This window comes from Oncorhynchus nerka, linkage group LG8 (genome assembly GCF_034236695.1).
Source record: "Oncorhynchus nerka isolate Pitt River linkage group LG8, Oner_Uvic_2.0, whole genome shotgun sequence".
Classification (NCBI taxonomy): Eukaryota; Metazoa; Chordata; class Actinopteri; order Salmoniformes; family Salmonidae; genus Oncorhynchus; species Oncorhynchus nerka.
Genome location: NC_088403.1, coordinates 57,551,023 through 57,573,596, shown reverse-complemented (window position 1 = coordinate 57,573,596; position 22,574 = coordinate 57,551,023). Strand labels below are relative to the sequence as shown.

Genomic DNA, 22,574 nt, shown 5'->3' with positions numbered 1-22,574 from the left:
TGTTGCTTTTTGAATTTTCTTTTAGGAAAATCATGATGTGGGAATATGGATTTAAGAGATTTTATGTATATTTAGTTTTAATTTACGCCAAACAATACATTTTTTCAAAGACGAGAGAGAGAGAGAGAGAGAGTCGTTAGGGTTTGGCCGTCATTGTAAATAAGAATTTGAGTGGAGGGAGGGAGGAGAGAGAGAATTAGAGAGACAATAGCTAAATTCACAGAGGACACCAGATAAGACAGGAGATTTATATCAGATATAACAGACTGACCCTAGCCCCCTGGAACATAGACTATTGCAGCATAGATACTGGAGGCTGAGACATGGAGAGATGGGGGACACTGTGGCCCCGGACAGGGCAAACCAGGCAGGGTTAAACCCGACCCAGTTTGCCAAAGTACAGCCCACACACCACGTGAGGGATATCAACGTACTACCCTTAGACAAGGCTGAGTATAGCCCACAAAGATTTCCTCCACCGCACAAGAACCAAGGGGCGCAAAACCGGACAGGAAGATCACGTCAGTGACTCAACCCACTCAAGTGATGCACCCCTCCTAGGGACGGCATGGAAGAGTACTAGTAAGCCAATGACTCAGCCCCCTGCAATAGGGTCAGAGACATGGATGAGCTTTTCTGCATAATTTTTGACACCAAAAAACTGATTTTTTTTTCAATGTTACAAAGATGGAGAAAAGCTGCCCTTAAAATATTCTTGATATGTTCGTCAAAAGAGAGATCAGAGTCCAGAGTAACGCCAAGTTCCTTCACAGTTTTATTTGAGACGACTGTACAACCATCAAGATTAATTGTCAGATCCAACAGAAGATCTCTTTGTTTCCTGGGACCTTGAACTAGCATCTCTGTTTTGTCCGAGTTTAAAAGTAAACCATTCGTCGCTATCCACTTCCTTATGCATGAAACACAGGCTTCCAGGGTAGGACATTCTGTGCCTTCACCATGTTTCATCGAAATGTACAACTGTGTGTCGTCCGATGTATGACTTTGTAATTATATTATTTAATTGAGCATATATATCCAGTTACTACCTATCCTGATTTATAATGCTATTTACTTTCCTCATGAGAATGGAGACAGAATGTACCATACAGACATACTGACAAGCTGAATGTGCTTTGTACATTAAGTTATACCAGCTCCAGTACAGAGATCAGAGACTCGGGTGACTTCTATGTCATCTTTACTAAACAACATAACACATATCACAGTCCCTCTGGGGACTGTTCAAGGGCCTCTGGGTGCTCTTGAGGGGCCTCTGGGGACTGTTTAAGGGCCTTTGGGAGCTCTTAAGGGGCCTCTGGGGACTGTTTAAGGGCCTCTGGGTGCTCTTGAGGGGCCTCTGGGGACTGTTTAAGGGCCTCTGGGTGCTCTTGAGGGGCCACTGGCCACTGTTTAAGGGCCTCTGGGTGTTCTTGAGGGGCCACTGGATGCTGATGGTATGTCAGGTGCTTCAGAAACTGTGCTCTGTTGATTATTGTTGCCGTAGCAATAGGAACAATGAAAGTGTGTCGCATTTCAACAACTGAAGCCACACGTTATGATCGTGAACTCTGAAAGAGAGGAATAACAGTAAAGTAACAAGTTATACAACTTAATTAAATACACCGATGTCACTGAAGAAATAGGGCAAATCAAAAAACGTGAACGTCAAATATATTCAATAAACAAACAAAGAAATAGTACCTCTGTGCCTCACTGAAGCTTGACCTTTGATGTGGTTGTTGACCTTTGATGTGGTTGTTGATCTTTGATGTGGTTGTTGACCTTTGATGTGGTTGTTGACCTTTGATGTGGTTGTTGACCTTTGATGTGGTTGTTGACCATATATTGTTCAGCCTTATATGTGTAGAAGGGGCAGTGATGAACTTGACTGCTGATGCATTTTTTAATTTTGGGACTTTCGCCCTCCAATAACATACTAACGTGTCTCTATACATCAACGAAAATAAGCATAGACATAAAAGGCATGATAATTAGAAAGGCGTAAAATAAGTAATAGGCATTTAATTTCATTATTGTATATACTATGTGTAGGCTGTGTAGACTCGCTATGTGTAACTTAGGGAATGGCCGTCAGCATCAATGATACACATTTAGAGCCAGCCAAACACAACAAGGCATACATTGACGAAGCACAGAAAATCAACGATCTAATTGATTACATAATTGTACATGTCAACCTAGGCTTACTGTTCAAGTAGGCAAATTTGTCCAAATAAGATTCCCTCATTGTAAGCAATTAGCTAGCTCACGTGCAAATGGGTGCTAATTAACACTATGCTAACATCGATGCGGTAGTTGGTTATATAAAGATATACCACTGCACTGGTATGACATGAGTATTACAAAGTACATTATGCATAATGACAGTCTCACTTACTTCCATGGTTTATGTTTTTATCCATGTAGTTTAGGTTCGATTAAGATTCGCTTTCGTTGACATTGAACCTCAACTTGGGTGACCTTGAAGGAGACGGGGAGGTTTCGGGTTAAAGGCGTTTGCCCACATTGAGCCCCGAACTGCACACTCCTTCAGGGGCTTCTCCAGAAAATAGATGTGGCATCTGCGGAGAAGCACTTGGGTGTACTAGATTTTACTGCAGAATTCTTACAAGATGTTTCGAACCATAGTGTCCCATCCTCCCAGGCTGCCGGCCTGGTGAAGGATCAGATAGGGACAAAGTGGTGGAATAGTGGTGATGTTTTAATGGGTGCAGGGTTAGAGGAAGCCCAGTGGCCGGCAATGGGAGAAGATGGAGCTAAATGGTTTTTGTCCGACATTCTGCTAATTTTCTCATTGATTAAACATTTGATCTCAATTCAGTTTTCTGTTTCCCAAAACTAGTTGGTAGACTTTCCCATTTGCCAAAGTTTTAAAAAACGGCGTTGTTTAGGAGTGCAATGGTGAGTTATTGCACACGCTCACTTCACATAGTGGGCGTTCCCTAACGGAAATATGCAAATAAATTCTAGAACTCGCCAATAGGCTCTTGCTAGCTCGTGCTTGGCTCTGCCCACCTCCTTGCTTATTTTGCCCGCTACGAATAATTTGCTCCCATTTCAAATGACAGGCTGTGGCAGCAGAAGGTGCGTGCTTAGCACCTGAAAAAGATATCAGATTGGAATGTGTCGTGTGTAGATCTGTGAAGCAGGACACCTATCAAAGGGGTTGGAGTGGCGCTAGAAGAGAATGCACATGATGTAACTAAAGAAAAAGAGTCAGTGGTTGGTGCACGCCGACTGATCCGTATGGTGGATGGAGTGAGGAAGCCCAGTGGTTGGTGCACGCCGACTGATCCGTATGGTGGATGGAGTGAGGAAGCCCAGTGGTTGGTGCACGCCGACTGATCCGTATGGTGGATGGAGTGAGGAAGCCCAGTGGTTGGTGCACGCCGACTGATCCGTATGGTGGATGGAGTGAGGAAGCCCAGTGGTTGGTGCACGCCGACTGATCCGTATGGTGAATGGAGTGAGGAAGCCCAGTGGTTGGTGCACGCCGACAGATCCGTATGGTGAATGGAGTGAGGAAGCCCAGTGGTTGGTGCACGCCGACTGATCCGTATGGTGAATGGAGTGAGGAAGCCCATTATTTTGTTATTTGAAGAGTCTCGCCCTTTGTACGTATATTTGGGTTATGTGTGATATCCTGTTAGAGCTTCATTCCCAAACCTCTTGCAGTGTGATAAATGTACTATCGGACATTTGTCAAGTGTATGTAGACGGGAGGAGTATCATATGACAGTAGAGGAAAAATGCTGCAATTGTGGTGGTGAGCATGTACCAGAATTCATGAAGTGCCCTGTTAGGGTGAAGGAGACCGAGGTGACAAGAATAAGGGCTGTTCAGCATCTCCTATCCGGAGGGGGTGAGAAGAGTGGAACAAGGGAGTAAAGTTGAAGAAACCATGGTAGCTAGATTAGAGACATCAGTAAATGTTACTCGCCAATAGGACCCTGGCATGTTGCATGTTAAAAAGGTGGACTTAGTATCGTTTATTGCATTGGTTATAAACTGCACAGCGCAAACAAAGAAGAAATCTGAGAAAATAGGCATCGTTGTGAGTGCGGCTGGACGTTTTTTAGAGCATTACAAGGAATCCTGTCGATTAATGTTTGTTCAACACAGACACATGAGCCTGTGTAGGGATGTGATTTAGATTACCACTGAAGGAGTGGGGTGGGGATTTGGGGGATTTATTTTATTTTTGTATTGTATATTATGTTTTTAACTCTCCCCTTTCCTGCAATGAATATACAGTATATACACACAAATGTATGTGGACACCCCTTCAAATTTGTGTATTCGACTATTTCAGCCACACCGGTTGCTGACAGGTGTGTAAAATCAAACACACAGCCATGCAATCTCCATAGACAAACATTGGCTGTAGAATGGCCTTACTGAAGAGCTCAGTGACTTTCAATGTGGCACCGTCATAGGATGCCACCTTTACAACAAGTCAGTTCGCAAATGTTCTGCCCTGCTAGAGTTGCCCCGGACAACTGTAAGTAATGTTATTGTGAAGTTGAAATGTCTAGGAGCAACAACGGCTCCGCCACGAAGTGGTAGGCCACACAAGCTCACAGAATGGGACCACTGAGTGCTGAAGTGCGTAGTGCGTTGTAATCGTCTGTCCTCGGTTGCAACACTCACTACCAAGTCCCAAATTGCCTCTGGAAGCAACGTCAGCACAATAACTATTCGTTGGGAGCTTCATGAAATGGGTTTCCATGGTCAATCAGCCTCGCACAAGCCTAAGATCACCATGCACAATGTCAAGCTTCGGCTGGAGTTCTGTAAAGCTTGCCGCCATTGGACTTTGGAGCAGTTGAAACGCGTTCTCTAGAGTGATGAATCATGCTTCACCATCTGGCAGTCCGATGGATGGATGTGGGTTTGGCAGATGCCAAAAGAACGCTATGCCCGAATGCATAGTGCCAACTGTAAAGTTTGGTGGAGGAGGAATAATGGCCTGGGGCTGTTTTCATGGTTCGGGCTAGGTCCCTTAGTTCCAGTGAAGAGAAATCTTAACGCTACATCCTAGACAATTCTTTGCTTCCGACTTTGTGGCAACAGTTTGGGGAAGGCCCTTTCCTGTTTTAGTATGACAATGCCACCATGCACAAAGCAATGTCCATACAGAAATGGTTTGTCGAGATCAGTGTGGAAGAACTTGACTGGCCTGCATAGAACCCTGACCTCAACCCCATCGAACACCTTTGGGGTGAACTGGAATGCCGACTGCAAGCCAGGCATAATAGCCCAACATCAGTGCCCAACCTCACTAATGCTCTTGTGGCTGAATGGAAGCAAGTCCCCGCAGCAATGTTCCAAAATCTAGTGGAAAGCCTTCCCAGAAGAGTGGAGGCTGTTGTAGCAGCAAAGGGGGGACCAACTCCATATTAAAGCCCATGAGATATTAGACGAGCAGGTGTCCACATACTTTTGGTAATGTAATGTTACAGTTACAGTTGAAGTCGGAAGTTTACATACACCTTAGCCAAATACATTTCAACTCAGTTTTTCACAATTAATGACATTTAATCCAAGTAAAAATTCCCTGTCTTAGGTCAGTTAGGATCACCACTTTATTTTAAGAATGTGAAATGTCAGAATAATTGCCACGGCTGCTCCCGCTCTTCCCCCCTGGCGCTCGAGGGCGCCAGGCTGCCCTGCATCACGCACTCCTGCCATCATCAATTACCCACACCTGCCTTCTCTCGTCAAGCGCATCAGCGATATTGGACTCACCTGGACTCACTCATCACCTGTTTATTACTTCCCCTATATTTGTCGGTTCCTCTGCTCTGTTCCCTGCTGATGCATTCATTGTTTTTGTCTTTGTTACCCGTGTGCTGATGCTGTTCCTGTCTCTTTCCATGTCCGTCCCTTATTAAATGTTTGACTCCCCGTACCTGCTTCGCCTCTCCAGCGTCAACTATGTGACAATAATAGTTGAGAATGATTTATTTCTGCTTTTATTTCTTTCATTACATTCCCAGTGTGTCAGAAGTTTACATACACTCAATTAGTATTTGGTAGCATTGCCTTTAAATTGTTTAACCTGGGTCAAACGTTTTGGGTAGCCTTCCACAAGCTTCCCACAATGTTTTTCTATTTTGTGAAGTGCACCAGTCCTTCCTGCAGCAAAGCACCCACACAACATGATGCTGCCACCCCCGTGCTTCACGGATGGGATGGTGTTCCTCGGCTTACTAGCCTCCCCTTTTTCCTCCAAACATAACGATGGTCATTATGGTCAAACAGGTATATTTTTATTTCATCGGACCAGAGGACATTTCTCCAAAAAGTACAATCTTTGTCCCCATGTGCAATTGAAAACCGTCGTCTGGCTTTTTTAATGGCGGTTTTGGAGCGGTGGCTTCTTCCTTGCTGAGCGGCCTTTCAGGGTATGTCGATATATGACTCATTTTATTGTGGATATAGATACTTTTGTACCTGTTTCCTTCAGCATCTTTACAAGGTCATTTGCTGTTGTTCTGGATTGATTTGCACTTTTTGCACCAAAGTACATTAATCTCTAGGAGACAGAACTCGTCTCCTTCCTGAGCGGTATGACGGCTGTGTGGTCCCATGGTGTTTATACTTGCCTATTATTGTTTGTACAAATGACTTCGGTCGTTTGGAAAATGCTCCCAAGGATGAACCAGACTTGTGGAGGTTTACAATTTTTGTCTGAGGTCTTGGCTGATTTCTTTTTGATTTTCCCATGATGTCAAGCAAAGAGGCACTGAGTTTGAAGGTATGGCCTTGAAATACATCCACAGGTACACATCCAAATGATTCAAATTATGTAAATTAGCCTATCAGAAGCTTCTAAAGCCATGATATAATTTTCTGGAATTTTCCAAGCTTTTTAAAGGCACAGTCAATTTAGTGTATGTAAACTTCTGACCCACTGGAATTGGGATATTGTGAATTATAAGTGAAATAATCTGTCTGTAAACAAATGTTGGAAAAATTATTTGTGTCATGCATAATGTACATGTCCTAACCGACTTGCCAAACCTATAGTTTGTTAGCAAGAAATTTGTGGAGTGGTTGAAAAACGAGTTTTAATGACTCCAACCTAAGTGTATGTAAACTTCCAACTTCAACTGTATTTGAGTGAATGAGACTTGACGTCAGAAGAGTTACAGGGTGTGTTAAGTGGTGATGTCCCATCCTTTCAGGTTGTTGGCATGAGGTAGGACTAAATAGATTTACATTGTGGAGTAGGTGAGTGTTCTTATTATTTTGTGAGTGTAGCGTTAGATGGTAGGGTATTTGTTTATTTTTTCAAGGGAAGCATAGGAGAGTTGAACTCCAATCTAGTATGTGGCGGTAATGCAATATGTATTGGATGCCAACCGAAGTTAAATATCAAAGAAGAAGAACCTTGCTAGAGGCACACAAAGATACCGTTACCATTTCACCATTTACTATAAGATAGTTGGCGCGTTTTAGCATACATCTAAACCACGCAATTTTAAAAAACAACTTTGGCAAAGGGTAAAGTCTACAAAACATAGTGCACAGATATAGTTTTGGCAACAGAAAACTGTATTGTGATCAAATGTTTCATCGATGAGAACATTTGCAGAATATCGGTAAAAATCCATCTCGTCTCATATTCTCACTACCAAATTTAGAAGTGGTTGTGAGTGGAAAAGCCGAGCGGATGCTTGAGATTTATACATCCGGTGAAATATCTGTCTCATTGTTATGTCTTTGGTGCTAAGGTATGTTTTCGGACCGCCATAATTCCACAGAAGAAGAAGGTGAAAAATCATCACGACGCCATTTCAGAAGTCATTCATTGGCGGCTGAATTCATAGTTCAGGTGAGGACATTTCATTTATTGGTGAATTTTATTTAACAAGTTGTTAGTGTTTGGGGTAAGGTATTCTGTACGATATTATCATGGCGTGTTTGTTTGACCAAAAGTAGGAACGAGTTAGGTACGCTAGCACCATACCGTGCAAACGTTTCTTCCTAAAACTACTGTAGTATCAGCGGTAACGTTAGCATACTAACTAACGCAAATGGCTACCAAACTAACTTAGCTGGCTAGGTTATCAGCACCATTTGAATATCAGTTGGAGGTTTCAGACTATCGCCCAATGTAAGCCAGTTTTCAATCACATGATTTAGCTAAATATATATATTTAAATTGTAGTTAAAACAGTTAGCTTTGAGCATAGCAAGCTAACCAACGTTAGCTGGCTAAAGTGCGGTAAATTCAACTTTAGATGCAACCTCTGAAGCTAGATGAATATTTATATATAATCTTGATAGCTAGCCATGAATGATTAAATGGCAAGTCATCAATGTTAAACAACTGTTTGCTAGTTGGCCTGGTCAGCTAGCTGCGGAAGTAACGTTAGCTAACTAGCTAATGTTACGTCCGATAACTTGCTGACGTATTATTCTCTTGCGGTATTAAAGAACGCTTATAATAATATCATACTACATTTGAAAGTTGTCTGTCTTGCAAAGCTAAGTCTACACGTGGTTCTTTAATGAAATCTAAAAATATTTGATATATACTTGGTAAACAAACTGCTTGTCTCCCCTTCCAGGAATAACAACATTCTGATTTGAAGATGGTGAAAATCTTCATTGGCAATCTCGCCTCCGTCACCACGCAGGATGAGCTACGCACTCTCTTCTCCGAGTATGGAAAGATCTCTGAGTGTGATATTGTCGTCAACTTTGGCTTTGTGCACATGAAGGACAAAGCCGAAGCGGAGGAGGCCATCAAGAACCTCCACCACTATGAGCTCAACGGGGCTCAGATGAACGTGGAGATGAGCCGCGGCAGACCAAAGTCAACCACCAAGCTGCATGTCAGTAACATCCCAGAGGGTTGCACCAATGAGGAGCTGAAGACCAAGTTTGAGTCTTACGGCCCTGTGGTTGAGGCTGACATAGTGAAGGACTACGCCTTTGTCCACATGGAGTCTGTGGATGATGCCATGGAGGCCATCAGTGGGCTGGACAACACAGCCTTCCAAGGTGAACCCGCAGGCAGAAGAGAGCAGATAGTCTGCTCTCCGTAGTTACAGAATACACTTCCTTTTTAGATGGCATAAAGATCGTAACGTGATGCTGAATAGCATTTTGGTTTAATTCTGAGGTCAATTAATAAGTAACGGCAATAAGGTTGAGTCTTTTCCGTGGTTCTTTTATTCGGTTTCAACGTAACAGTGCAGGTGAACCAATTGATGCTAATATATAAGTATTTGCAATAAGAAAATAACTTTAGTCGTTAAGAAGCAGTGGAGCGTGTCAGAAGTCTACCGTCTCATGCGTCTCTTCTCTCTCCTCAAAAGGCAAGCTGATGAGCGTACAACTGTCCACCAGTCGCCTGCGCACGGTCCCGGGAATGGGAGCTCAAACCGGCTGCTATGTCTGTGGGAAACAGGGTCACTGGTCGAAAGACTGCCCTAACGGCGGTCAGAATGGCGGTAGCTACAGTGACCGCGATGACCGACCCGGGGGTGGTCCAATGAGGGGCCGCGGCAGGGGCTTCCCACAGGGTTTCAGCAGGGGTGGCGGTGGATACCCTAGTGGCTACGGGATGCCCCCCAGGGCTGCGGCATCCGACTACATGGGCGGGCTAGGGTATAGCAGAGCGTCCAGTTACCTGGGGGGGCCTCCCCCTCTGAGCCGTAGGCCTAGCTATGGCTCTGCTCGGGAGTACAGCACAGATGCCAGGGATCGGTACAGTGGCAGGCTTCCGAGCTCCTATCCTGAGAGGGCATCGGCCTACGAGCGAGACCACTACAGCAGCGTTGACTATTACGAGAAGTACAGAGCACGGCCATACGGCTCAAGCTATTTTGAAGAGCGCCGCCTCGGCTATATCCCACCTCCCCCTCCCCCCTCTTCCTCCCTCTCAAGGCTCTCCTCTAGTATCGACCCATACGAGCGCCGCCCGCTACCACCCTCGACGGCCGCCTCGTACTACTTGCGAGACCGCAGCCCGATCAGACGAGTGGCCGTCGCCTCTGACAGCTATGGTTACGAGCGCTCGCGGCTGTCCCCGGTGTCGTCCTCCAGAAGCTCTTCGTATGCCGTCCCGCGGGCCAGGGACCCCTACACCGATCGGGCACGCTATGCTTACTGAGCCACACACTGCCAAGGTGAGCCAACCAACTAGGAATACTAACCCATTCCTGTGGGTGAGTGTGTTCTGGAATGGTGCGTTCCATTTATTGTAAAACAGGTACTTGATGTTACAGTGGGGACTGGGATACTGTAGACTCGTGTTCATCTTTATATTTCTTCAATGAAGAACAAGAACTAAGACCCCACACACAGTGCTTTTTAAACCGGGAGACACCATCCCATTTCTCAAAGCGAATGCTCTGCTCTTTTTCTAGGTGTGTATGAAATGCCGGACTTTTCCTTTGCTACCATTCCTCCTCCCAGCTGCATGGTTCCATCGAGCTGTGCCGCAAACGAACCTTTCGCGACTCAGAATGTGGTGACGCGGACGGAAATTGGCGTGTGCATCTTCCTGGCACCGGTGCCGGCAGACGAATAATCCTCTCAACTAACCAATCAGTCCACACCACTCCACATTCTTCCTTTATTTTAGTTGTCAGTTACAGAGCCTGTTTGCTATCGAAAACCACCAGTGTGGCATTTCTACAGTTTGATGTTAATACTAGCTTAATTATACCGGCTTTCAAATCGCTTTGTTAGTTTGTGTGGGTCATGTTTTTTGTGGGGGGATTTTAAACGTGTTTTTCCTCTCCCCCTTGTGATTTAATATCGTCAAAGCAAATTGGCCTCTGAATTTGCCACATTTTTTATTTGTCGGATTGAGGTGACCGTAGTTTAGAGAAATATTTATCCTTTTTGAGAAATATCTCGTTTTCATTTAATTGGTTTGTTCAACTATTAATTTAACTTCATTCCATGTATAGCTCAGTAGTCATTTAACATTTTTTTCCTTATTTAACCCCCCCCCCCCCCCCCGGGAAAGCAATGTAAGAGTAGGTAGGTGGGTATGAATATTCCCCAGAACAATCTGAAATTCATCCACTGGTATTTTAGAACGCTTTCATTTTGTTAAAGGAGGATGTTCTAAGTGTAGAAGAGAGCCTAAGCAGTAGGACAACAGGATATCTTGAGTTAATATCATTGAGATAGAGGACTTATCTTTGCATCTGTGCCATTATAGCATTTGTGGCTGCATGGGTAGCGCCATTGAGACCTCCATTTTGAGGTAGTCAATTCTCTTCACAATTGGCTGTTCCCTCCTGATGACATGGTTGGACACGACTCCCAGCGGGGTCACCAGGAGGGATCAACCAATGAAGTTGGAAGTCCCACCCAGTTGTCTATATTAAAATGGTGGATGCCCTCTGGTGCTGCCCATGCCAGTACAGCTTTTGGCCACTAGAGGCCTCGATCATTCTTTGGTTAATATCTGCTTTCACACCATTGTCATTATCCCAAGACAACATTCCATCTTTAGAATTATTTTGGGTGTATTTGCAGGGTTAAAAACAGTATGTGCATTTCCTAAACCAAAAATAAGCAATCTGTCGGTACCCATTGGAACAGTGCATGCTTAATACACTTCCAAGAGTAACTATTTTTGCACGATTAGGATGGTCCAGTCTGAAATTCAGATTTAAGAGGCTTGTTTCAACACTCTAAATATTGTTTCTAACAACCCAAGCTTTAATAATCCAAAATTGTCCTCTATTAATGTAATATTTATTTCTAGACATCAACATGTTGAATACAGTAAATAACATGAGCATAACTGGCATTGCTATCAAATCAAACTTTGTCACGTGCGCCGAATACAACAAGTGTAGACCTTACGGTGAAATGCTTACTTACATGACATTACCATTGAGATATAATGGGCTCTAGTCTGATCACTTTCTTGGGGTGCCTTAGTCAGCGTTGAGATGGGCAGCCCTATTCTGATATACAAAAAGAGCCGATGTGAAAAGATCTGTGATTGGTCAAAAGACACATTTGTGGAAAAAATATCAGAATTGGGCGTCCTGTCTAAACAGAGCATCTGTCTGCTCAGTTCTTATGGGAATTGTTGTAGTTTGTATATTTCCTACAGTCAAAGCGTGTACGTTTTATGCATTTTATTTTTTAATAAAACCAAAATGTATTTTGGTGAGAATCCTATTTGTATTTATCCTCTCTTGAGACATCCGGACTTTTTCCTTCATCTATACTTGATAATGCATTGACAATACTTTTCAGATGATACTTATTAAAACCTGATGGGTACTAAATCAAGAAAATTAAAGTAATTGTCCATTCGGCCAATCAACAGGTCTGATTTTGAAACCCGATCTGGTTTTGCCTTGGGGGGCTGGATAGAGATGCCGTAGGTATCAAACGCCGGCAGAGAGGAGCCATTTCAGCCCTTCGGAAACTAGTGGCATCAACCCAGTGAGTCCATCGTGAAAGGTACGAAGGAACATATAACATTTAATCTAGCTAGCTATCCATTTATTTTATGTTAGGTATTGCCGTTGCAACCAGCACAAATATTAAATGCAACTATGCAAAATCATATGACCGTCATGCAACGCGTTTCGGATCTATTGTTAGCGTAGCATGCTCGTTGTGCATGCAAACAGACGACACAACTTGCTAGCGTTGCCACAAAAGGCAATTACTAGCTTGTCTGCAGTGGTGTCGCTAGTTCTCACGCACGTTCCAAACGAGTACACGTGCAAAAATATGTTGGTCGCTGAAATTGTTAATGTTGGTTCGCGAGCTGAATGAATGGGCAATATACAGTTTGTTCAGTTAAGCATAACCTCTGTTGCAAAAACAGCATTGTGATTGGTTAATAACTGGTCCTCCTACTTGTGACCCAGTACATCCACTTACAGTGCATTTTTATTTTATTTAACTAGGGATGTCTGTGAAGAACACATTTGTATTTACATCGACGGCCCTACCTAAGAAACTCGTTCGGGGCTGGGATAATATATATATTAGGACAACGCATGCCGACGACGATGCATACAGAGAGTCCTAAGACACTAGCGTTATTGATCAAACATTTTATATTTTAATAGGTTACTCGATATACTTTTAAGTTCATAAGACTCCCTGAGCCAATTTTTATATCAAATTATTTCCTATGTCTAATCCTCTACCATTGTTCATATACTAAAGTGGGATCATCACCATGGTGAAAATCTTCATTGGGAACTTGTCTCCAGACACCATGGCAGAGGAGCTGCGCTCCCTCTTCTCCCAGTATGGAAAGGTCTCTGAGTGTGACATCGTCAAGAACTTTGGCTTTGTGCACATGAAGGATAAAGCTGAAGCGGAGGAGGCCATCAAGAACCTCCACCACTATGAGCTCAACGGGGAGCAGATGAACGTGGAGATGAGCCGCGGCAGACCCAAAGCCACCACCAAGCTGCACGTGGGCAATATCAACAGCAGCTGCACCAACCAAGAGATGCGGGCCAAGTTTGAGGAGTACGGCCCTGTGGTGGAGTGTGACATAGTGAAGGACTACGCCTTTGTCCACTTGGAGCGTATGGAGGATGCCATGGAGGCCATCAGTGGGCTGGACAACACAGCCTTCCAAGGTGAACTCACACAGGGCTTGGTTGGTCAGTTGCCGGTGTGGTGTAGGTATCCCCCTGGTAATTAGAATGAGTTCTATTCACTAACAAAACTGGTGGGTAACTCATGGATAAATGTAAGTGGTGAAAGAGTAAGGGACAGTCAAGCACTGTCTCAAAATACATCCAACACGTTGTCCACATTTCCCCCAACTTCAGGCCAGCGTGTGGACTCTAGCTTTGCCTGCATTATTATACCTTTATTTCAACAAGGAACACAGACTGAGACCAGGGTCTCTTTTACAGCTGGGCCCTACGTATACATGTTTACACATACAGTTTAGGTACAATGATTAAAAAACTACAAGACAAACAAAACGATCACAGATGATACAAAAATTACAAATACAGCAACAGATTTCATTTACACACAGGTTGTTCTACTAAACAGCACAAGAACTTGCATTACCTGAAACCGTTACAAGCAATACAAAAATAAAAATGCTCCAATAAATATTTAAAATGAGCAAGGGGGGCAAGAGTCTCACGTTTAAGTTTAGTCTGCAGCCTATTCCATAGGCAAGGAGCGTAACAGGAAAAGGCAGCCATACCCAACTCTGGAAATCACATGGGACTCGAGTGTAATCCATGCTTGAGACCTGGTGGAATTATAATTCAAATATTGATGAGTGGTGATAAATAAGAAGGTAACTTACTCATATGCCTAGAACGTGAAACAATTGTCGGAGTTCACTTTCAGAGGAGTTCCAAGATGAATGTCATGAGGGTGGTGTTCTAATTCATGCCTGGCTTTTATCTGATTCCTTAGAGCATGTGCATAGATTGAACAGTTTGTTGTATCGTGGTAAACTCTTGCGTTTTTCTTTTTTAAGGCAAACTGATGAGTGTGAAGCTTTCGACTAGCCGCCTGCGTACTACGCCGGGAATGGGAGAGAGGACAGGTTGTTATCGGTGCGGGCAGGAAGGCCACTGGTCCAAAGAGTGCCCGCTCGACACTTCGGGCAACTACAGAGAGGGTGCCGAGCCAAGCTCTGACCCTAGGTTCGGCGGTGGCTGCGGTTATCAACGGGGCTTGAATGTCGGCGTTCCAGGTTACAGTGGAAGCTATTCTCCCGCGCACGGCTTTGGCGGTGTGCCCGGGTATGGCAGGGGCGCAGGCTATGAAAGCACATTGAGTTACGGGCTTCCGCCGGGTTACGGAATGAGCGCCGCCGAACATAGCATGGCACGGGTGTATGCCAGTGAGGCAGCGTACGGAGGCAGCAGCTGGAGCCACGGCGTGGTCCCAGCCTACCCTATGCGCCGGTCATCGTATGAGGACCGTGATCCGTATGGTGCCGTGGACTTCTACGAGAAGTATCGGGCTCGCCCGTATGGAGCCAGTTATTTCGAGGAGCGCCGGTCTGTTCCTTTGCCCAGCCCACCGTTCCCTTCCTCCTTGGCCATAATGAGGGAGCGCCTGCCTCCCTCTAGCCCCGACCTATACGAGCGCTGTCTTCTCCCTTCTCCACCAGCCCCCCTCTCCTCATCCTACTCCCGCGACCGGAGCCCATTCCGGCGAATACCTACCGAGGCGTACGAGCGCGCGCGCCTCTCCCCGGTGCCCTCCCTCCCCAGAAGATCGGCTTACGACATCCCGCGGGACCCCTACGCCGAGCGGGCGCGATATGCTTACTAACCTTTCTTCCTCCTGTCCAGGTGAGACCTGATTTAGCTTTCATAGGTTAGCGTGATTAAGTTCCCAGGGAACTAGTATTAATGTAAACACTGGGTGTTTTGATCGTTTATTTCCTAGGTAAAGTCCTAGGAAACGTCAGGTTTTCTGTCTTGACGTAGATTGATAAGACTGATGCCCATCAAGCTTGTTGATCAAATAGAAGAGAATGCGTGCCGTAGAACTTAAATGCATCTTGTGGGTGACCATGTTACTATTTGGTATGCTCTTTTTTCAGGTATCGCGACGGTCAACCGAGCACGAGATAATCTTTGTTTCGACTCACGATGCATTTCGGTTATGGCCCGCAATCGTGGGACTGTGAAAGTGCAGACATTTAGCTTCTCTGTTCGGTATCTGTCTCGTGTGTCAACTGATCGCTTAGTAACGGTTGTATTTCCCCACTAAAAGCAGATTGTACATAGATTTTTTTTTATTTTTTTTTTTACAAAAAGAAGTTGATTTGAATGTGAGTCCTGCAGTTATACGAAAAGTAGCACCAGTTGAATCATCCAATGCAGTTGACTCCAGGTAGCAGTTGTATGCATTATTGTGATGAATGCAATCATTTGCTAATTATGTTCTAATTCATTTTAAAACAATCAAAATACATGTGTATTATTTACACATTCATTCACAATACCTATCTAATTCTACTATACACCTGAGGTAGGGGCCGCAATGGACAACTGACCAAATCCCGCTTTTTGGCTGAATTAAACCTGTATCAAAAAATCATTCACTTCAAATGTTACAGTATTATTCAAATTGTATGTGAATTAAATATTACACTTTGAATAGATTCTTAGTTTTGGAGCCTTTAAACATTTTTTTTTACCCTTTTTCTCCCCAATTTCTTGGTATCCAATTGTTAGTAACTACTATAATGTCTCATCGCAACAACTCCCGTACGGGCTCAGGAGAGACGAAGGTAGAAAGTCATGCGTCCTCCGAAACACAACCCAACCAAGCCACACTGCTTCTTAACACAGCGCCATCCAGTCCGGAAGTCAGCCGCACCAATGTGTCGGAGGAAACACCTGGCGACCTTAGTTAGTGCGCACTGCGCCTGGCCCGCTACAGGAGTAGCTCACCGCGTGGTGCGCGGTGAGACAAGGAAATCCCTACCGGCCTAACCCGGACGACGCTAGCCCAATTGTGCGTCGCCACACGGACCTCCCGGTCGCAGCCGGCTGTGACAGCCTGGGCGCAAACTCAGAGTCTCTGGTGGCACAGTAACTGAGGAGCTGCGCCACCCGGGAGGCCCCAGTTTTAGAACATTTCTAAACTGTTGTGTAGGCTTATACATCACCATGGGACGGCCCCATGAACCCATTCCATCTTGACAAAATCAGTATTTTTAGAAGTGGATTTGCCACCATTGGTCCTGAATGATGATATGATAAATATTTCTGTCCATCTGTTTCTCAATAAAGTCACTGTCTGAAAAGTTATTGGTCTTTTGATTCATGATTTCTTACCATGTTTTGTCCACACCCCATTCTTCTTTTGGACGGTAGTAGGTGAGCTTGGAAAAAGGTTGTTTTCCCCCTAGAATGAACACAACTGCTCACATTTTAGTTTGTTACTCATGCATGATATTGGTAATATTGTCCTGTACACTAGTTAGCACACCTTTATAGGTGGTTAATTAAGCAATAAGGTACGAGAGAAGGTGTGGCACGACTTTTGATGCTCCTTGGTTGGGGTCTGAGCAGATTATTTGTTGCAATTGCAAACGTAATAAAATGGTGGTCCAATAGTCCAGGATTATGAGGAAAAACATTAAGATCCACAACATTTATTCCATGGGACAAAACTAGGTCCAGAGTATGACAGTGAGTAGGTCCAGAGACATGTTGGGCAAAACCCACTGAGTCGATGATTGCTCCGAAAGCCTTTTGGAGTGGGTCTGTGGAATTTTCCATGTGAATATTAAAGTCACCAAAAATTTGAATGATCTGCTATGACTACAAGGTCCGATAGGGATTCAGGGAACTCAATGAGGAACGCTGTATACGGCCCAGGAGGCCTGTAAACAGTAGCTATAAAAAGTGCTTTTTTTTGTAAATTGAAATTTGCTATCGTAAATGTTAGCAACACCTCCGCCTTTGCGGGAAGCACGGGGGATATGGTCATTAGTGTAACCAGGAGGTGAGGCCTCATTTAACACAGTAAATTCATCAGGCTTAAGCCATGTTTCAGTCAGGCCAATCACTTCAAGATTATGATCAGTAATTTGTTCATTGACTATAACTGCCTTTGAAGTAAAGGATCTAACATTAAGTTGCCCTATTTTGAGATGTGAGGTATCACGATCTCTTTCAATAATGGCAGGAATGGAGGAGGTCTTTATCCTAGTGAGATGTCTAAGGCAACCACCGCCATGTTTAGTTTTGCCCAACCTAGGTCGAGGCACAGACTGTCTCAATGGGGAAAGCTGAGCTGACTGATTTGCTAGTGGCAGACTCCACTAAGCTGGCAGGCTGGCTAACAGCCTGCTGCCTGGCCTGCACCCTATTTCATTGTGGAGCTAGAGGAGTTAGAGCCCTGTCTATGTTGGTAGGTAAGATGAGAGCACCCCTCCAGCTAGGATGGAGTCTGTCACTCCTCAGCAGGCCAGGCTTGGTCCTGTTTGTGGGTGAGTCCCAGAAAGAGGGCCAATTATCTACAAATTCTACCTTTTGGGTGTGTCAGAAAACAGTTTTCAACCTATTATTGAGTTGTGAGACTGCTGTAGAGCTCATCACTCCCCCTAACTGGGAGGGGGCCAGAGACAATTACTCGATGCCGACACATCTTTCGAGCTGATTTATATGCTGAAGCTATGTTGCGCTTGGTGACCTCTGACTGTTTCATCCTAACATCCTTGGTGCCGACGTGGATATCAATATCTCTACTCTACACTCGCCAGTTTTATCTTTAGCCAGCACCATCTTCAGATTAGCCTTAACGTCCGTAGCCCTGCCCCCTGGTAAACAGTTTGATCGCTGGATAATTCGTTTTAAGTCTAATACTGCGGGAAATGGAGTCGCCAATGACTAGGGTTTTCAATTTGTCAGAGCTAATGGTGGGAATCTTCGGCGTCTCAGACCCCGTATCGGGAGGAGTAGAGACGAGAAGGCTCGGCCTCAGACTCCAACTCGCTGCTTAATGGGGAAAACCGGTTGAAAGTTTCTGTCGGCTGAATGAGCGACACCGGTTGAGCATTCCTACAGCATTTCCCTCCAGAAGCCATGAGAAAGTTGTCCAGCTGCGGGGACCGTGCGAGGGGGATCTATACTAATGTTACTATCTACTTACTGGTGGCACAGACGCTGTTTCATCCTTTCCTACACTGAAATTACCCTTGCCTAACGATTGCATCTGAAGCTGGGCTTGCAGCACAGCTATCCTCGCCGTAAGGCAATTGTTCTCCTGTATATTATGAGTACAGCGACTGCAATTCGAAGGCATCATGTTAATGTTACTACTTAGCTTCGGCTGTTGGAGGTCCTGACAAACCACGTCCAGATGAAGCGTCCCGAGTGAAAAAGTTGATTGAAGGAAAAATTTAAAATATAAACGGTAATTAAAAAGTAAAAACCGTAAGGTTGGCAACAAAACGCACAGCAACACGTCTTATTGCTATTATAAACTGGGTACCTACATAATTAGAGCAGTAAAATAAATGTTTTGTCATATACGGTCTGATATACCACAGCTATCATCCAATCGGCATTCAGTGTTCGAACCACCCAGTTTATAATCCACAAATTGGTTTCTGAAAAGGTTCCTTCAGTGTTTGTGCCTCATGGGTAAATAGTGTTATTACATAACATTTGGTTAAGTATACACATGGGTTTGATGATTTGAAATGCTGGCTGTGTAAATAATTATAATACATATAAAATCAAGAAAAGAATACACACCAACTTGAACTTGATTTTGCAATATATTGATTTAGTATTTGCAGTACAGTGATCATTTTAATTCTACATTTTTTTGTAAATGTGAAGTTTTTTCCAAAGCCTTTTTTCATTTGAATGTATCAATCCAAAGTGACACGTGAAGTGCATGAACCCTTGGAAAAAGGTTAGTCCAGTGGTTCCCAAACTGTGGGTTGGGACCCACTTGTGGGTCACGGCAGGGGTCCATGTGATTACCTTTTAGTTTTTTAAAAACATTTTCAGGATGGAATAACGTGTTCAGTGTGAACTTAAATGAATAAAATTAAATAGAAAGTAGGTAGAACAGATGATGGACCTATACATTGCCTTCGGAAAGTATTCAGACCCTTTGACTTTTTCCACATTTTGTTACATTACTGCCTTATTCTAAAATTGATTAAATAAAACAATTCCCTCAGCAATCTACACGTTATGACAAAGCAATTCTTGCAAATGTATTAAAAACATACCTTATTGATATAAGTATTAAGACCCTTTGCTATGAGACTCAAAATTGAGCTCATGTGCTTCCTGTTTCCATTGATCGTCCTTGAGATGTTTCTACAACTTTATTGGAGTCCACCTGTGGTAAATTCAATTGATTGGACATGATTTTGGAAAGGCACAAACTCAGCAAAAAAAGAAATGTCCTCACTGTCGACTGCGTTAATATTTGAATGAACATAAGATTCAACAACTGAGACATAAACTGAACAAGTTCCACAGACCTGTGACTAACAGAAATCAAATAATGTGTCCCTGAATAAAGGGGGGTCAAAAATCAAAAGTAACAGTCAGTATCTGGTGTGGCCACCAGCTGCATTAAGAACTGCAGTGCATCTCATGTACTGCAGCAGATTTGCCAATTCTTGCTGTGAGATGTTACCACATTCTTCCACCAAGGCACCTGCAAGTTCCCGGAAGTTTCTGGAGGGAATGGCCCTAGTCCTCATCCTCTGATCCAACAGGTTCCAGACGTGCTCAATGGGATTGAGATCCGGGCCCTTCCCTGGCCATGTCAGAACACTGACATTCCTGTCTTGCAGGAAGTCACGCACAGAACGAGCAGTATGGCTGGTGGCATTGTCATGCTGGAGGGTCATGTCAGGATGAGCCTGCAGGAAGGGTACCATATGAGGGAGGAGGATGTCTTCCCTGTAACCCGCAGCACTGAGATTGCCTGCGATGACAACAAGCTCAGTCCGATGATGATGTAACACACCACCACAGACCATGACGAACCCTCCACCTCCAAATCGGTCCCGGTCCAGAGTACAGGCCTCGGTGTAACGCTTATTCCTTCGACGATAAACACGAATCCGACCATCACCTCTGGTGAGACAAAACCGCAACGTGTCAGTGAAGAGCACTTTTTTCCAGTCCTGTCTGGTCCAGCGATGGTGGGTTTGTTCCCATAGGTGACGTTGTTGCCGGTGATGTCTCGTGAGGACCTGCCTTACAACAGGCCTACAAGCCCTCAGTCAATCCTCTCTCAGCCTATTGCGGACATTCTGAGCACTGATGGATGGATTGTGTGTTCCTGGTGTAACTCAGGCAGTTGTTGATTGACATCCTGTACCTGTCCCGCAGGTGTGATGTTCGGATGTACCGATCCTGTGCAGGTGTTGTTACGCCTGGTCTGCCACTGCGAGTACGATCAGCTGTCCATCCTGTCTCCCTGTAGCGCTGTCTTAGGCATCTCACAGTACGGACATTGAAATGTATTGCCCTGGCCACATCTGCAGTCCGCATGCCTCCTTGCAGCATGCCTAAGGCACGTTCACACAGATGAGCAGGGACCCTGGGCATCTTTCTTTTGGTGTTTTTCAGAGTCAGTAGAAAGGCCTCTATAGTGTCCATCGTTTTCATAACTGTGACCTTAATTGCCTACCGTCTGTAAGCTGTTAGTCTTAACGACCGTTCCACAGGTGCATGTTCATTAATTGTTTACGGTTCATTGAACAAGCATGGGAAACAGTGTTTAAACCCTTTACAATGAAGATATGTGAAGTTATTTGGAGTTTTATAAATTATCTTTGAAAGACAGTATTTACCTTGGGTCAAACGTTTCAGGTAGCCTATAAGTGAAGTAATCTGTCTGTAATCAATTGTTGGAAAAATTACTTGTGTCATGCACAAAGTAGATGTCCTAACCGACTTGACAAAACTAGTTTATTGACAAGAAATTTGTGGAGTGGTTGAAAAACGAGTTTTAATGACTCCAACCTAAGTGTATGTAAACTTCTGAATTAAACTGTATATACTGAGCTCAAATAGGCAAAGAGAAACTTCAGTCCATCATTACTTTAAGACATGAAGGTCAGTCAATCAGGAACATTTCAATAACTTTTAATGTTTCTTCAAGTACAGTCGCAATAACTATCAAGCACTAACATGAAACTACCTCTCATGAGGACCGCCACAGGAATGTAAGACCCAGAGTTACCTCTGCTGCAGATGATATCTTCATTAGAGTTAACTGCACCTCATATTGCAGCCCAAATAAATGCTTCACAGAGTTCAAGTAACAGACACATCTCAAAATCAACTGTTCAGAGGAGACTGCGTGAATCAGGCCTTCATGGTGAAATTGCTGCAAAGAAACCACTGCTAAAGTACACCAATAAGAAGAAAAGACTGGCTTGGGCCAAGAAACACGAGGAATGGACATTAGACCTGTTGAAATCTGTCCTTTGGTCTGATGAGTCCAAATGTTGCTGTGTCTTTGTGAGACGCAGAGTAGGTGAACAGAGGATCTCTTTATGTATGGTTCCCACCGTGAATCATGGAGGAGGTGTGAGGGTTCTTTGCTGGTGACAGTGTCTGTGATTTATTTAGAATTCAAGGCATACTGAACCAGCATGGCTACCACAGCATTCTGCAGCGATATGCCATCCCATTTGGTTTGCCCGTAGTGGGACTATCATTTGTTTTTCAACAGGACAATGACCCAAAACATACCTCCAGGCTGTGTAAGGGCTATTTGACCAAGAAGGAGTGTGATGGAGTGTGGCATCAGGTGACCTGGCCTCCACAATCACCCAACCTCAACCCAATTGAGATGGTTTGGGATGAGTTGGACCTCAGAGTGAAGGAAAAGCAGCCAAGACGTTCTCAACATATGTGGGAACTCCTTCAAGACTGTTGGAACAGCATTCCTCATGAAGCTGGTTGAGAGAATGCCAAGAGTGTGCAAAGCTGTCATCAAGGCAAAGGGTGGCTACTTTGAAGAATCTCAAATATAAAATATATTTGATTTAACACTTTTTTGGTGACCACATGATTCCATATGTGTTATTTCATAGCTTT

General features: G+C 44.2%; 2 protein-coding genes across 3 annotated transcripts; both read left to right on the top strand.

Moving 5' to 3' along the window:
- The first annotated feature begins 7,755 nt into the window (after positions 1 to 7,755).
- LOC115133639 (RNA-binding protein 4.1-like) lies at positions 7,756 to 12,192 on the top strand. Its single transcript, XM_029667078.2, has 4 exons — positions 7,756 to 7,864; positions 8,604 to 9,039; positions 9,357 to 10,169; positions 10,410 to 12,192. The coding sequence occupies exons 2-3, from the start codon at positions 8,628 to 8,630 to the stop codon at positions 10,151 to 10,153; spliced, it is 1,209 nt and encodes a 402-aa protein (XP_029522938.1). The 5' UTR covers positions 7,756 to 7,864; positions 8,604 to 8,627; the 3' UTR covers positions 10,154 to 10,169; positions 10,410 to 12,192.
- A 195-nt stretch (positions 12,193 to 12,387) lies between these two features.
- LOC135559477 (RNA-binding protein 4.1-like) lies at positions 12,388 to 16,790 on the top strand. Of its 2 annotated transcripts, XM_065021931.1 has the most exons (4): positions 12,388 to 12,480; positions 13,201 to 13,625; positions 14,495 to 15,320; positions 15,575 to 16,790. In XM_065021931.1, exons 2-3 carry the CDS (start codon positions 13,214 to 13,216, stop codon positions 15,298 to 15,300), a joined length of 1,218 nt encoding a protein of 405 aa, XP_064878003.1. In that variant the 5' UTR covers positions 12,388 to 12,480; positions 13,201 to 13,213; the 3' UTR covers positions 15,301 to 15,320; positions 15,575 to 16,790. The 2 variants fall into 2 exon arrangements, with proteins under 2 accessions (XP_064878003.1, XP_029522937.1); XM_029667077.2 differs by having other exon boundaries at positions 14,495 to 16,790.
- The last annotated feature ends 5,784 nt before the right edge of the window (positions 16,791 to 22,574 follow it).